The sequence below is a fragment of the Nylanderia fulva genome, unplaced genomic scaffold (assembly GCF_048542155.1).
Source record: "Nylanderia fulva isolate GAGA-0341 unplaced genomic scaffold, ASM4854215v1 Scaffold34, whole genome shotgun sequence".
Lineage (NCBI taxonomy): Eukaryota > Metazoa > Arthropoda > Insecta > Hymenoptera > Formicidae > Nylanderia > Nylanderia fulva.
The window spans coordinates 1,085,220-1,102,210 of record NW_028190411.1 but is presented as its reverse complement, the minus strand read 5'-3'; the positions used below and the strand labels follow the sequence as shown (position 1 = coordinate 1,102,210).

The window sequence follows — 16,991 nt, the reverse complement described above, 5'->3', positions numbered from 1 at the left end:
TGCTATAAGGTTATTCTGATATTGTTTGTTTCACGTACGACGATCATTATTTTATTAAATTATTAAGATACATCGCTCAATTACTTAAATTACTATTAGAATTTATTGTATTGGATATTAAATATACGTGGTTTGCAGTAAATAAAATGTTAGTCGTATGCAACAGTTGGAGTAACTTTTTATTTTAAATCATATATTTGACTGGCAAGCAATAGCCATATTGTCAGCTGATTTACTTATATGAATAGTAGAAATATATAATTAATTTTTAATTGTTTCTTTAAGGATGGCGGAGAAGGCCATGTGGGTACTGTCAGAAACTTTGAATCGCCAGAAGAGGTTGTAGTTGTATGGGATAATGGCACAGCAGCTAATTATCGATGTTCTGGAGCCTTTGACTTGCGTATATTAGATTCTGCTCCAACAGGAGTGAAACATGATGGGACAATGTGCGATACTTGTCGTCAACAACCTATTTTTGGAATACGATGGAAGTGCGCTGAATGTGGCAATTATGATCTTTGTTCCATTTGTTATCATGGGGATAAACATCACTTGCGGCACAGATTTTTTCGCATTGCTACACCAGGAAGTGAAAGAGTTTTGCTGGAGCCTCGTAGAAAAAGCAAAAAGGTACGAATGATACTCTTAATCTTAATTTAACATTTAAAAATTACTATCTACAACATATTATGATTTTTATCAATTAATTCTCTGATTATAGATTGCAATACGTGGTATATTTCCCGGTGCAAGAGTTGTAAGAGGTGTTGATTGGCAATGGGAAGACCAAGATGGTGGAAATGGTCGTCGAGGAAAAGTTAATGAAATACAAGACTGGTCTGCAGCTAGTCCTCGTTCAGCAGCTTATGTTATTTGGGATAATGGTGCCAAAAATTTGTACAGAGTCGGTTTTGAAGGAATGGTTGGTATTATTTCAGTGTTACGATATCAATATTATTTCGAAATGGCTATTTATTGATATATTTATTTCTCATATCATATTGATATATTTATTTATATATATTATTTGGTATTTAGTGGATATTTACTGATATTTATTGATATTTTTTTATGTCTAGGCGGATTTAAAAGTGGTCAATGATGCAAAAGGACAAACAGTATATAGAGATCATTTACCACTACTTGGTGAACAAGGTCCGGGTCGAACAGGACCTCATGGTCTGCAAATTGGTGATCAGGTGATTATTCTATAATCATGATATATTCGTTTTGTCTAAAAAATATGCAAGATATGCAAAATATTTCATACAATTATCTTTTTTCTATAGGTTAATGTGGATTTGGAATTGGAAATTGTACAATCACTGCAACATGGTCATGGTGGCTGGACAGATGGCATGTTTGAATGCCTCGGCACTACAGGAACTGTTGTTGGTATCGACGAAGATCATGACATTGTTGTCTCTTATCCGAGCGGTAATCGGTGGACTTTTAATCCCGCTGTACTCACTAAAGTACAAATACCCGTCCCCGTTACTAGTTCCAGTTCTGACAATCAAACATTTGCTGTTGGTGATTTGGTACAAATATGCCATGATATAGAAAAAATTAAATTGCTCCAGCGTGGGCATGGAGAATGGGCCGAGGCAATGGCTCCGGTATGTATATCAAGATAATAAACTGAAAATTAATTTTATTTCTCATTCTCTTTGCATTCTTTCAATTTTGTATTTGATTTTTTCCAGACCTTGGGAAAAATAGGTAGAGTACAGCAAATATATCATGATGGAGACTTGAAAGTGGAAGTCTGCAGCACATCATGGACATACAATCCTCAAGCTGTCACAAAAGTTGCTAGCAGTGACGGAAGTGTACCGGGAAATAGTAGCGGTGGTAAATATACGACAAATTAAACTAATTGATCATTTAAGACATTAGTCATCACGTTTCTGGTCTAATATATGTTATAATCTATATATTACTTTATTTTTTCAGAACGATTATCTGCATTATTAAAGAAATTATTCGAGACACATGTGTCAGGTGACGTCAATGAAGAACTAGTAAAAACTGCAGCGAATGGCGACGCTGCTAAATGCGAAGAATGCTTAAAACGACCAGAAGCCGATGTTAATGGCGTATTTGCTGGTCACACCGCTCTGCAAGCAGCAAGTCAAAACGGTCATTTAGAAGTTATTAAAATACTTCTGCGATACAAAGCGGATGTAGAAATAGAAGTAAGTTACCATAGTTTTGAACAAAAATTTCAGATATATACTAAGTCGCATTTTTATTTATATCGCATTTTTTGAAAACAGGATAAAGATGGTGATAGAGCGGTACACCATGCTGCTTTTGGAGATGAGCCAGGAGTTATGGCGCTTCTCGCTGGTGCCGGCGCTGATTTAAACGCTCGGAATAAAAGACGTCAAACAGCTCTTCATATCGCTGTTAATAAAGGACATGCTGGTGTTGTGCGAACCCTACTGGAATTGGGATGTCATCCGAGTCTACAAGTAAGTGTTTTTACAATTTACAGTCATATATATGAACACTAACATTTCTCAGGATTCATTTTCAGAATGTTTGTTTAGTGTTTATTACTTGTATATTATTAGAGAGTTCAAAATACGATTTATGTGTGTTGGATAATTTTAAACATGTATATATAAAATGCACTATATGTTAGTATGTTGATATATATGACGTTAATATATATAACAAAAAATATTTTAAACCGTTATGAAAAATAATCTTATTTCGCTTATATAGCGAAATTTATAGACTGTTATATTTAGTAATTGCTTATGAAAGCATAAGCTAACAATACTAAAAATAATGATAAAGACAATGTTTTTGTCTTTCTACTTAAGTGTCTTATTATGCTATACGTAATAGCAAATACATAATGAACAATATATTAATACGGTCAAGGAAATCACAGAGAGTTATCAGCTCCAGTGCATATAGATTAAACAGTAGTTCCATTTATATAGTCACGAAGTAAATCAACGACTTAGAAAACCGCGGGTTTATTGTAGGAGATTGTACCGGAATGAAATCTCGTGAAATATAACCGTAGGTAGAGGTTTGCAAGGTGATGGCGAGCCGCAAGGGAGGATAAAGGAAAAAGGGTGGGGGTTGTTTATTTTATTCTTCAACTGTCTGAACGTGATATATTTGTGGTATTCCACCCTCCAATGATTTATACCGGTTTGAAACTGCGAATACCTCCTGCTAGTACCTCTTTTCCTCTTTCTTTCAACATCTCGCTTCGTTTCTCTTCTCTCATTCCATTTCCGACGCCGCGCGACTCTTTTCCAAGCATATAACGTGATAGCGAGTATGTTGGTAAGTCCGTTTAATCCATAGTCAATTAACTTTTTTATTTCGATAAATCTCTTGTAATGTTATATATTATAAAGAGAAATTCTCTTTATTTTTTTTTTCTGTACATTTTCTAATTTACTACAATTTATTTTCGTTAAATTAAAAGAAGAGAAAAAATATAGAGAAAAATATCTGTGTGAGATGGTATTTTAAATTATATATTACATTTGTGTATGTACATAAGAGTATTTGTGCAGTATAATACAATGCGCGCAGTCTAAAGCTTTTTCTCTCTATCTCTTTTTAATCGAATGTACAACGATATCGCGGCTTACTCGGAATAGAGGAAATAAATTTGAATCTGAGGCGTGAAGGAGACGTAATAAGGGCGAAAAGAACGGAAAAAGCGAGAGGGTCGAAGGGCGAAGGGAAGAGAAGAAGAGTGAGTGTTGTTGAAGAAGGAGGAAGATTCCAATCAGGATATATCGGCATATATATTACCTTCCTTGCCTCGATATTTGAGAACGGTTTGGTCCTGAGCAGAGCTGGCGGATATAACCGCACGCAGCTGTATTTTATTATTGATGGCCCTGGGAATGTCTGGTGAATTTTCCTCGCGTTCAAACGGTCAACCGTGCGGACGTTTACTGATATCGCAAACGCTTAAAGCCTTGGTACTCTGCAAACACATTTTCTTATATCTATTTCAGGACTGAATTCTGATTTATTTACCTTTCACTTCTCGCGCACGCGCGCGTATTTATTTCCGTTTCTCAAATATTTTCCGTGAAGCAAACATATTTTATGTATAACATACTCCTCCTTCGCGTAATTTTATACATCGACCAGTTTCTCTCATCGTTTTTTAATATCGACGCAATATCTGCGTACAAGCATCGGATATGCGAATGCGAATTAGTGTTAATTCACCTTTGTTACACGGGTATCTCCTCATTTGCAGGAGACTTAATTAATTCAGTTATCTACCTCGAGGAAGCCTCGAATTCCACCTGCGTTACGAGTGTCGCGGGATTGTGTTTGAGAATACGTGTTGCGCATAATCAAGACGGGTTGTGTATATTTGGTACTCCGGCAATGGGGTATAACACTGGATCCCCTTATTTCCCTTCGAAACAATTCGAACTTGAAGGCATAACTAGAAACATTTTCTATGATAAATACCATTTACGTGCTTGGCATATATTGATGAGTTTCTGCATTTTTTTTTCTTGCAGAAAAGAAATTATTCTTTTACAAAATATTAAAAAGATCTTTTCTATAGATTTTAAGTTTTTTAAAATAAATTAATTTTATCTCATATCAAATATATGATTTGTCAATTGACGCGATCTTTTAATAAATATGTAGTTTCTAAAAGATGACAAGATAACAAGAAATTGTTAGTGGGGTGGGTGCATATAAGTAATTACAGTAAATTATCGCGAAAGAGCTTTTTCTCTTCTCATAACGCCCGCCAACGTCTTAGAGAAGTAATTAAGAAAGTTAGGCAATACCCCCTCCTCATTTTCATAATCACCGAACAAAATGGTATAAATTAACAGTAAACGTAAATCAACGATGTTTTTACGCGGTGCAGGTTGTATTGCGACCATCGTGAAATATATCCTTCATATATTTCATCAGGTCGGAGGCATAAGGCCTTGCGAAAATATGCTTGCATTAGCGTTCGCAGAATTACGGTCCATGTCTGTTTCTTCTCTCAGCTACGCTCTCATTCCGTACTTACAAGCGGTATTTGCATAATTGCATTTTTTTTTAAGCGACGAGAAGCTTCTTAATGAGAAATTATTTAAAAGTCTCTTCGTCTTGTCGAAACTCGAGAGTTTTTAAAAGAGTTTAATTATTTTGCTAATTTTTTCGGTTTTTCAGGTAGTCGAGAGTCGCAAAGTAGTATAGCCGTACGATTATTCCTACGTCCGAATTATTGTAATTTTCGTTCGACCGTGACAGCAGGCTATTTTATGGTAATCTTATTTTATTCCGTCGCAAAAGTTCTCGAAGGGAAACTTTTTTTTTTTTTTTTCCTCGGCGTTGCACCGCCGAGAGTATACTTTTCGCGAAGGAATAAAATTTCAACGATCACGTACGTATGTACCAGACAAGAAAGGCAGACTCCCCGTGTTCGGCACGTGCGCGAAATTCCGACAAGTCGATCCGACAATACCGGTGGGGGTGGCAGGTGGGGGTGGAAGAGCGAGGGGAATTTTTGCGATCGCGCTATCATCCTGTCTGCTTCGTTGAAGGATCGGACTAATCGAAATACCGGACGTCTTTGGAGCTGTTACGTGTGTAAGAGCGTTCTCTCTACGTGTGTAGCAACCCTTCGTTGCTACACCCGTTAAAATCGAGCTAGTCATCCTTATGGCTTCCGCTGTTCATTTCGGGATATCCGAGGAAAAATATCGAGACGAACGTCCGCCCATAAAGCTTTTATCTTCGACATCGATTGTTCGTACGTCTTCCCTTCCATCTTACGATCGTGCGATTGAAAGGGGGATAATTTGAAAAGTATTGTGAAAAAGAAACAATTTCAACGAAAGAGAGAATTAATTTATTGACGAGTTTTTTGATTTAGGATTTTGAAAAATATTTGTCCCAACGACAGAAAGCCGGATTGTGTTCGCCATTGAGGTTGTAGAGGTTGTCGGTGACATGTATCGCGTGAATTTCAGGCAATGAGGATTAATCGCTTTGGAGAAACTGCATTCTCTCATGTACTCTGTGCAACTCAATCCCTCCGACATGGCGTTTCCAGCCGAGACCATTCTGTTTTACGAGCACGGCCGGAATATCGTGTACATACGCCATAATCGAGGCCGATTGCGTTCGTTACAATTTAGTCAATACCGTGGAATAAATGTCCGAAATAAATCGTAAACAGTCCGGGCTATGCAAGAGAGTTCGCAGACGCGAAGCGCAATTTGGCCGAGGTACTATCAATGATAAAACGTTACTGCGGCGCTTTGATCGGTTACCGGGGAATTATTCGTTCCAATATTCGAGCACGACATTTCACCGAACCGTAGATAATTGCCCGATTTAATAGGGCGAATCTTCGAGGATGTTCCTTTCGACGGTTGCGCGCTCGCGAATAGAATTCCCTTGAGGAATAACGAGACGTAAGGAACGGAGATATATACGAGTGATGCAATTCGGGTAGCCCCTTTTACTCTATCGTGCGAATAATGCATTCAATCGAACCGGTAGTCTTTGCACCGACGCGACCGTCTTCCATAAGGAAAAGTGATTCGTTTCGAAGCAGGGGGTTTGAAATCGGAGACTGGAGAAGAGTGCTTACCTATATAGCTCCGTATGGCCCCTATTACAAATCCAATACCCACCTTGTCTATATATAAGTGTATATATATATATATATATATATCAATATAAAAACACGTCTACTTTTTTGCTCCCTGTCTTTCTCTTCTCTTTTCGATCCATCTCGGTGTTATCGCCTATAACCGCATTCTGGCTGCGCTGTAAGACATATTCGCTGACAGTGACAATATTCTCCCTTCGGTGCTGCAGACTCGACAGAAGTAACATTCTCGGGGGTCACACATTTGCGCGGAGAAACGCCTATTCTCTACGCGAGCCGACATTTGATCGTTCGCGAACATAATCCGGTATTTGGAATTTCTATGTGTCCCTCGCACCACCATAGCATTATATTACGCGCACTGTAACATAAACGCGCGGGGTTAGTTTATACTACTTTATTTTGCAATTTTTTTCTCACTTGGATTTTAATGGCGACATAAAGGGGCGATATTACGTTTATACAGAATTTTGCCTTTTATCTCCTATTTTCATTCTTCTATCTCAATGATTTTCCCATTATTATTATGAAACATCTCGTTCTATTCTCATTTTGTTCCGACATACTTTTCACTGTTTCCCTATTCATTTCTCGATGAACTTTATTCTATGTTATTTTATTATTGTAGCATTATTATATTTTTATTCTATTCTCTTTGTATTGTTAACGTTTAATTAAGAACATATAGTTTTTGAGAAGCATATCTATACATTTCGTAAAAGTATCTGATATCTTAGAGAATAAATATTTCATCTATATCTTGTCTGCGTCTACATAAAACGGAAAGCCGTTGGGAACGATGCGAATCGTAGAATCTAGAAGCCCCTTTTTCAGAGAATGCGATGTACTTCGAGTCCTGTGCAGCTGCCTCGTGCTATTCCCAACATGCATTGCTATTCGCTTCTTTCCCGAATAGTAAACTAGCTCGTTGGTAGTCGAAAAATGCCTCGGTCCCAGGCCAATCCCTCAAAAAGAACATTGACAGAGCGTTTTAAATAAATACCTGAATAGATTCTTCGTGTAAACGGATTTAACACTTTGCTTTTACAGCGTAGGAATCACGTTTCTCGTGTGTACGTTCTTGCATTCTGCATGCATTTTCGTGAGCAGAATATCATTCTAATTGTAAGTCTCTTTCTCCCTCTCTATCTCAATACGTTCGTCGTAAAATCAATATCTATCCGTAGTAGTTTTTTTATTCGACTTTTAGAAAATTATTGTGCATTTTTATCCACCCTTTCTGATTATTGTAATTTTTGCGAAAAACGCGCTTCGTTGATAAGCTGTAATTCGCTCGCGAAGCGTGTAAAAAATCGGATGTAATCCACGTTGTATATCTCATCCACGGCTAGTTCGCGTCGACATTGCTTTTTCGACGATGCTGAGCTCGTATGTATTTGGTCGACGTAAGGGACCATGACAAGGGCTTATATGTGTGGCACGGCCGGCGCGATGTCGGGCTTGAAACATCGATAGTGGAGTATCGTAAAACAGGAAGCGTATTACGTTGTTTGCAGCGAGGCGGACAAAGTACACGTTGATTATTTTTACAGTTACGATCTATATGCTTCGTAATCCGAGACCGCGCGAATAAATAGGATAAATGTATATATAAGGCATTTATTATTTGATGTGTAAATGCACACTCTTTTCTCGAATTATTAAATTCATTATTTTACACGTGATTCTTACATTCTAAAAAATAATGAACGAACTTGTTCCATAAATTTGGTACCTATTGATCTTCGCGCGGAGAATCCAATTATATAGAACATAAAACTGTGTTTCTCTGTCGCTGTGATAAACGGGACCGGATCGCGACGTTGTTTTTTTTTTATCCTTCGACGAAAAATGTGTCGGAAAACGTTCGCTAAAGGCCACAATAACAATGCGACTCGCGTTGTTCGGAGCGACATTAAACTTGCCACGGCGATTAAGGGAGTAGCTCTCTCCGGCGACAGAGGCAACACCAGGAACAAGAAACAGCAACAAACTCTTAGTCGAGCTGGTGCCTGCTGTACTCAAGTACTTAGGCGGAGAGTCCTTTCGTGGAATGGCGACCGTGCAAGTGACGGGCTGCAGCACTCAACCTCCAAAACTTAAGCATGTTTATGCTAGCCTCGCCACTTGCGGGTTTCTGAGGGGTGATTCGGCAGCTGTCTCCCTCTAAGGATTAGCACAGAGTCCTTCGAGACATCACTCTAACACGCAAATGGTTTTTTCCGTAAACAAGCCTGTAATAACCGCACTTTCTTTTACACGAATTAGATTTTGTTTTCGGTAAATACGCAATAAAGAGCTTAGATTTTTTACTTCATCTACTATAACAAACATCAGCGTGACTCATAATCTTTCTTATCCGGAAGACTGATCTCATTAGACGCACGGGGGATTAAATATATTTGACAAGCCGGTTCGTTCACGGGCAAGCGAACTACAAGAAGCTGACTTCGACTCGGAATAATCCTCGAGTCTCTGCTTATGGACCGCGACAGTAGTCGAAGTTTCGGGATGAAACTTCTGATACAATGACAGTCGGTATTAACATTCGATATTCCGCAGTCGTAAACCTACGGCTGTACCGCGGCTCTCCCTCGCTATTTCTCTTCTCCTTCTTCCTCTCCTCATCCTTCGGTTTGCTTAGGTATTCGTAAGCGCATCCATGTATTGACGTACGTTTGTACGGCTTTCGCGCTATTGCGTATTAACGCGGCTTGACGCGAACTCAACGAAGTCTAGAAAGTTAGCTCGTAAATTTCGCCTGATATTCGTACACGAGATGCGCCACAGCCCCCGTTATCGATGATACTAAATGAAGGCTTGTAACTTTGATAATAAAATTTCGCCCCGTAGTCGCGTAACTCGACTGCGAGCTAACGCCCGATCCGGAATCGCACGTTTGCGTGGCAAAGATAAATATACGCGAATATATATTCTGCGCGGATATATATATATATATATATAAATGCGTGTTGTGATCGTGCATATACGAATAAATAATACATGTAGAAAATTGTAGCGAGATGTTTAAATTGAATATCTTGACGGTTTTTCCGTAAAAAAACGAAGTATCACATTTGACAAGAACGAATTCTACGTACGAGACTTGATATTTGTGATAGCCTCGAACTTGTGTTGCGCAAGAACCTTTGCGTGTTCTAAAATGGATCGAGGCAGATTGCCTGAAATAACAATGGTATCAGGAGATAAAGTATTACCGCTCCGTCCTGCCGGCGTTATTCTATCTTTCTCCTCTTTCCCTCTGTCCCTCGTTTTAACCCTTTCGTGCTATTGCTTAGGAATCATTATATACGAATCTTTTCGAATTTTGTATTTTTGCACGTGATGAAAAATTAATATTCTTTCTCCAAGAGGTTTTTCTATCTTGATACGTCTATAATACATTAATTGCAATTTATTTTATTCTCTCTGCATGATATTTTGATTTCATCAATTATTTCTGCTTATATTCAAAAATCAGAGGAAAGTAAATAATATTAATATGTCCTCTTTCTCTTTCAAGTATATTATGTATTAAAATTTGTCATATTTTTTCTTCTCGCGGAATGAATTGCACAAAATATACCGATTTGTTTAGTCAAGACAATTAAAGATTGCTAAAGTTTGCGGTTGTTTCTTCTTCATTTCTACTCAATCTGTCTTTGCTTGATATCCCGGTACGACATAACATCGCTACGTGACAGGATTTATTCGCGTGTCAGACGTTAAATGTTCCATTGCGCGTATCTTTAACGAGGTTGGGGCAATTTGAGTGTTTTACAGTGCTTTATATTCGCCTTTCGAATTTCCTGGCAGAATTCGTGCAAGTAATCAAGTTTTATAGACACGAACACGATTTCGCTATTCCTTTCAGAACGAGGCAATTTTGCGTTGAGGTAAAGAACGCATTAATATTCTTGTGTTAGATTCAAATCAAGTTTTCGTTAAGATGCAAATTTTTCACGTGCGAGAAACTTGATTATTTAATTAGTTGATAAATTATATATATATATTTTTTTTATTAATACACACATATACATACATATATAATATTATTATATAATAATATATAATATCATTATTATTATTATACATTATTTATATATGGTATATCTATTTACGATAAGATTTAAGATTCCTCAATGTTCAAAAGTCATCCTAATACTTTGATTTATGTATATATGCGCGTCCATATGACACATAAAGTGTAAAACACCAGAAAAGTTTTTAAGGACTTTCCGGTTCAACGCCGAGAAAGTTTATTTGTCTTTTATGTGCCTTCGGAGTCTCGTTGTTCGGACACTTGCGCTACACGGTCAAGAGTAACAAATGTCTCGATCTAAATATACATTCTCATGTATGCTGAAAAGATGGATAACAGTGATGTACACACATGAGATTGCTAAATATTGCAAATACATTTCTTGATCATTTAATATTATATTATATCAATTCTACAAATACGCGGCATATGCTTCGATACTTATTTTTATACACTAAAATCTTCAATTTTCTTCGCGTTTCTAGTATCGTGAAAATGCATTTTTTTAAATTAGTCTTTTTCCCACAAAAGTTTAAAATAAACCGTGTATACCCGACATCTCGAAATTATAGTTTTATTCTGTTTTTCGCGTGGTCTTTTTTCTCCTTTTGCTGCATTCTTTTCGTTGGGATTTTTGTAGCTCTCGTGAAAATATTTCACGTACTAAATCCTCAAGATAATAAATGTGCCCTTTCTCAAAGTATTGTTACATTACGGCGGAATATAAAAATTCGCGCTCCACGAAATTTTTAAACTCGCAACTTTTGAATAGCGTTACGTCACTTTGAAGCTGGCAAGCGGAGAAGATGCATTATCCCTGAGGGGATGACATAAAATTGTCATGTATGTTGAGACATTGCTTCACGATCGTTTCGTCACTCCGTAACCCGGGGAACAACTGCTAAACACTTAAGAAGTTTACGTAGACATACGAAATAGCGTCTTGTTTGTTAAATTTGCGACTCACGTGCCTTGTAGTACGTGCTCTAATTTAATGTTTCACTACGAAATGCCGTTGCCTTAATCATATCTTATTACGCAGTTTCTTGACGAATTTACGTGACTACGTTTTAATGTTATAACCGCTATGTAAAACGTTGGAAGTAATTTCATGTCATCAAGATTTCTTGACGCGATCGACATTTTCTATAAGCGTCCTTTTTCCTGTTTTGCAACATTTTTATGCAAAAATACTTACATTATTTATATATTTTCATTACTTTCGCTATTCGACTTCCCTTTTCCATTAACAATAAACAGGACAGAAAATTCGGTGTGGAATGCAGCAAAGCGAAATAGCAGTTTGCGCGGTTTTACGGGGGAACAAACATTCCGAAATACGCGTTAGATTATGACGGGAATCATCGGGGGGTGAAGGTGAAATTTATATCTCTATCTCTCTCTCTTGTTTGCTACGGCGAAACCCGGGGATTAAACTTAACCCCGCCGGCTTCTTTCTACATCGACTTCGCGCCGCTCGCTCCCATCTCCGATCCGGTGTCGTCTATCCTTAATAGGTCATATTATCTCCCAGCTGGAAAGCTCGGGTAATTTTAAAAGTTCCCTCGTATCGGCCCCATGGTGACGCCCCTGGCGTTTTCCCGGGGAACGGCAGATAAAAGGTGTGGCCGGAATGAATGAAGAAACGTCGCGTCTTATGTGTGTGTGGATATCTGGAACAGAGATGCTCCTATAGATTTTTTTATACACTTAAAAGAAAAGATTTTGAATTAACAATTTTTGTATTACACGTGCAGGCAAAGTGGCACTTTCGGTGCATGTTTTCTGTGCGGGAAGTGGCCGATTTCCCCCGCCGCCATCTAGCGGCGACGCGGTGAGTGAATAAGCCGCGTTCAAATCCATTGTATACGGCTGAAGCCGTAGGCAATGTATTGAACACGGCTATTCCCCCACCGTGCCGCGGCAAGATGGCGGCGTGCGATCGGCCGCCTCGCGCACAGAAAACGCGCAGAAACAGCCACTTTGCCTGCACTTGTAATACAAAATAGTATGTGTATCACGTGCGGATTGACAACTGTTCACTCGTGTGGGGTGGACGTACGAGCCGAAGGCGAATCCGCACTCGTGACCAATTGTCAACTTTCCGCACTTGATACACAATATACTATTTTACTGCACAGAAAGGAATTCGGCTTATATAGGAATAACATGTTAATACTGTTGTGACATTGAAATACATTCAGTGAGGAAATTTGCGCAAGACACGAGCGTCGAAAAGTTTATAACGTCTCTACTTGTTGAATTTCCATTCAGGGGATGCTCGAGCTTATATTGAAGATAAACTTTCGTCGAAACGGACGCTCCCTTTGGTCGAGTAATTACATCTGCTTTAAAATGCCTCGCAGCTCGTCGTGATACGCTAATGTCCCCTGGTCGGCAAGAAAGATTACGGTCCCATTTGTCTACATGATGTATCCCATGCTAGCGATAGTCCCTTCCTTGTTGGAGCCGCCGGGGGTTACCTCGCAAAAAGCGATACTAGAGATTCTCGTAGGCGGGGTGCAAAGAGAGAAACGACGTGTACGTCTGGCGAGGAGGGAGGTAGGTCAGAGATCTGAAGAAGGGGACGAAAAAACGGTCGAGACACACGGAAGTTATATCGGATAGTGCATTTTCTCGCTTGCAGCGAGCTGCAAACGCGTACAAATCAGAGCGCATGTGTGTTCACGCACGAGACCGCTGCTATTCTGCCGGCAATGTTTCTGCATTATAATGTTTGTACTCTTGTTTATTTTATATATACAGCATATATGCTGTAGTCCGAAACGGAGCACCTGACATTATTTTGCGCGAAAACAACTAGTATTATTTTCTTTTTTTTCAGCCCTTTTCTTTCTGGACATCAGTCTCTTTAATACACTTTCTCTGTCTTATATACATATATCCAGCTCTTTGTTATTCTCTTTTGTTAAATATTATCTTTTTTCGCTAATGAAAATATTCTTCTTTTAATTATAATATAAAGTCTTTTAAAATTGACGGACATTGTGTAGCGCCTTAAGAGATTTCTTGAACGTTGAAATTGATACAATGATAATAGATTGTAATTTTAGAAGAATCCGAGTAAATTTTGTCAAAGCGAAAAAGCTACCTTCTTTTCTAAGTATATATAAGACGACGTTCTTTTCAGTGAAAATTTAAAATTTCCGTTGATCCGTCGGGAAATTCTTTTCCTTCCCGTGGGATACGTTGCTTTCTTCGTTGCGTCCATCGTGTCAACGAAATGAGAAAGGAGAAACATTTTGAAATGCATTGAACGTCACGTACGAGGACAAATGTTACGTTGTTAAGCCCGAGTCAACGTCCAGGGACGCGAAATGTCGGTGAATCAACAGTTCTCTCTCATATTTTATCGGAAACAAGATTTCGTTTCATAAATTTTCCACGTGATATAATATACGTCGGGCGGGTCGCATTAAAAGCATATAGATCTATAAATAAAATAGCATGTATTCATTTCGCGTCGTGGTTTTTACAAAAACAAAGACATTTGTATTTACTAAACGCGAGAACGATAGCACGATGATTTTTACTTTCCTGGATGCATAGTCGCCATAACTCAACGGGGATACGAGCGTGTATCTAGCGCGCCATTAGTTCCCCGGGTGTCTAAACACTTTGGAACACAGTGGCAGATGGCAGACGGTATAAGCGCAATGGAGCGTTTAACTAGGGCTTATCGGGAAATAGGCAAGACCCATTAATATTTCATTCACTAATGCGAGATGTTGGTCGAATGCTACGAGCGTCTCATAACGCTAATCGTGATTTAGGTTGACAAATACAAGACAATATTGTTTCTTCAGGCAAAGCTTTTTAACTTGTTTTTCCCTTGGTTAAGGAAAGTCCCTAAAGGAGTTGAGAAAAATAAGATATTGATATATATATATCAGGATGATCTATCTCTCTTTGAAAAAAAAACTTTCTGCTAAATATATATTTTTTTCATCCCTGCACGTTTCTCGTCGAATTCGTACGATGAATCGGTGGGGGTGAAAAAAGATTTCACCACGTTTATCTGTCGCGTAATCGCAAATTTATAAAATGGTTTTTATCGATCGCCGATGCTTTTTATTCTGCTCCTTTTTTCGTATTAACGTCGTAATGTTCGTTCCAATCTTCTTTATCCGTTCGACGGAGCCGGCTTTTTCAGTCTGGCGGCACTTATTTAGCCGAGACTTAACGTGGATTAATGCGTCCCTTACGGGGATGAAGCTCTGTAGCAGTAGAATCCCCGCGTGGCCTTTTAGGTGACTTCCGTGGACGGCTGTGCACGCGACGACGTAAATTTTCGGAAGTTTCTCTCTCAGTTAAGATTTACCGGACCCATCGGGTCTCTCTCTCCCCGGAATGTCTCCGTAGCTCGGCCCCCGCGGAACTTCTTCCGTATCATTTACCGAGGAAAACGTCGTTCAAACGGCGATTCAAGTGTCGTCGCGTCCTGACATGCATCATACACCGGCCGTTGCGCGCGGACATATCTACGAACTCTCGTGACTCCCGTTAGGATTCCTTATACGTGACTGCGCCCGAGGAATGACATAAATTGTCGGCAAGTTTCAGCGCGTTATATCCAGCGCGCAGTACCACGGTGTTTTCACGGAAACTTTCTTCTGGATTTTCTCCACTCGTTCGGTCCGTCCGGGCGAAACTGATGCGAGTTTCATTCGCAGGTCCACCGACTGTTGTTCGAGACTCTTCAAGCGCTCTTACCCTCGAATATCTTCTTTCGGGATACGTTTCACACTGAAACGTTGAGTGCAAAGCGAGAAAAGTAGGGGAGAAGTGGTCGTTGCTTGCCGGAAAATAGAACATTTTGCTCTGAGCGAGCTACGTAATAGTGTATCTAGCGTCTCTACAGCTTCGCTTGCCATCTTGCCTTCTATTGCTTTACAGATTTTTTTCAACTAGCGTCATAAATATAAATATTTCATACCACGTATATTCATGCTTCTTATTATTCTATCGATTATGTTTAATCGTTCAATTTATAATTGTGCGAAGTTCTCCTCGGATTAAACTAATATAGAAAACTAGCATTTAGACATATTATCGAAACTGTCGTATCATAAGTAAGATTGCTGAATAGCTTTCCGAAATCGGTTCTCGAAATGTTCTGCGACTTTGGATTTAATCGGCATTAGGTTTGCACAATTTCACTAGTAATCTTAACTCGTTAGAGTCGAGAGACCACTTAACGTTTCTACATACATATGTATATAGTATATATATATATATATATATATATATGTATATATATAATATATATAGAGGTAGAACGTGCTCTTGCACCTGTACATTGTCGTGCATTATCGTGGACCAATCTCCATTCTCTATATTCCCGTTGAACTGCCTGCGGAGCTCTAACGTAGTCTACGATTAGAATTTAGGTTACTGCCAACGCGGAGAACTTCGCCAGATCGACGAAAGGGATCGACTCCACGTTTGCTTCTTCCTCGCTTCTCTATCTCCGTATCTGCTTGTCGTAAGGACGTTTGAATAAGATCGTCGAATGAGTAGCGTACCTGGCTCAGAAATGAAGTGAATAGGAAAATCGAGTAAATTTCCGCGAATTCTCTTTTCCTCGAATTATTCTAGCCGCGTGATCGCAGCTGAAAAAAATTAAGTCGAATATATTCAGTAATTAATTATATTTTATATATTATTTAAATATTTTATATATTATATTATCATAGAATTATTGTAGAATTTATTTGTATTGTTTTACATATTTTCGCTTCAATTAAATTTGTTTAATATACACTTTTTTGAAATATACATACATAATGAAAAAATGTATATAAAAATATAATTGATATACACAATTTTATATATTGTGTTTTATTTATATATATTACTTCAAAAAGGAATTTGTTAATAATTTTTTAAATAAAAATTTAATTGTGAAAGCAAAAGTATGTATCGAATAATACAAAATAAATGTAGTAATTTTATGATGAAATATTCAACGATAAAAGTATTTCATTACACTATATATGCTAATAATTTTTTTTATAAAAACGCTCATTAAATTGAATTGTTTATTTCCCTACAAATTGAAATTGTACACAATTGTATAACAAACGACATTGTCTTTTTCTATTCTCATTACTTTTTATGCATAGTGTCTTGAGATGGCACGAATAGAGATTTAAGGATTTCTCGTCGCGTTGCGTTTCTCATCCCCCAATTTCCGAAACAGGATAGCCTTCTTGGATTCTAGGAATCCGGTCTTTCACGCGTCCGGCCTTTTTTCCAGATTTTCAGATATATCTCTCTCGTCGTGGATAGACG

The 16,991-nt window shown here is 38.3% G+C and overlaps 1 protein-coding gene across 1 annotated transcript in view; it reads left to right on the top strand.

The window, feature by feature from the left end:
* mib1 (E3 ubiquitin-protein ligase mind bomb 1) overlaps positions 1-16,991 on the top strand; it is a 374,656-nt gene that overhangs the window by 371 nt on the left and 357,294 nt on the right. The window contains exons 2-8 of the mRNA XM_029310927.2: positions 286-633; positions 725-925; positions 1,083-1,202; positions 1,293-1,622; positions 1,710-1,857; positions 1,960-2,201; positions 2,283-2,480. Of these exons, the coding sequence (XP_029166760.1) occupies positions 286-633; positions 725-925; positions 1,083-1,202; positions 1,293-1,622; positions 1,710-1,857; positions 1,960-2,201; positions 2,283-2,480 (1,587 nt within the window). The remainder of the gene's footprint in view (positions 1-285; positions 634-724; positions 926-1,082; positions 1,203-1,292; positions 1,623-1,709; positions 1,858-1,959; positions 2,202-2,282; positions 2,481-16,991) is intronic.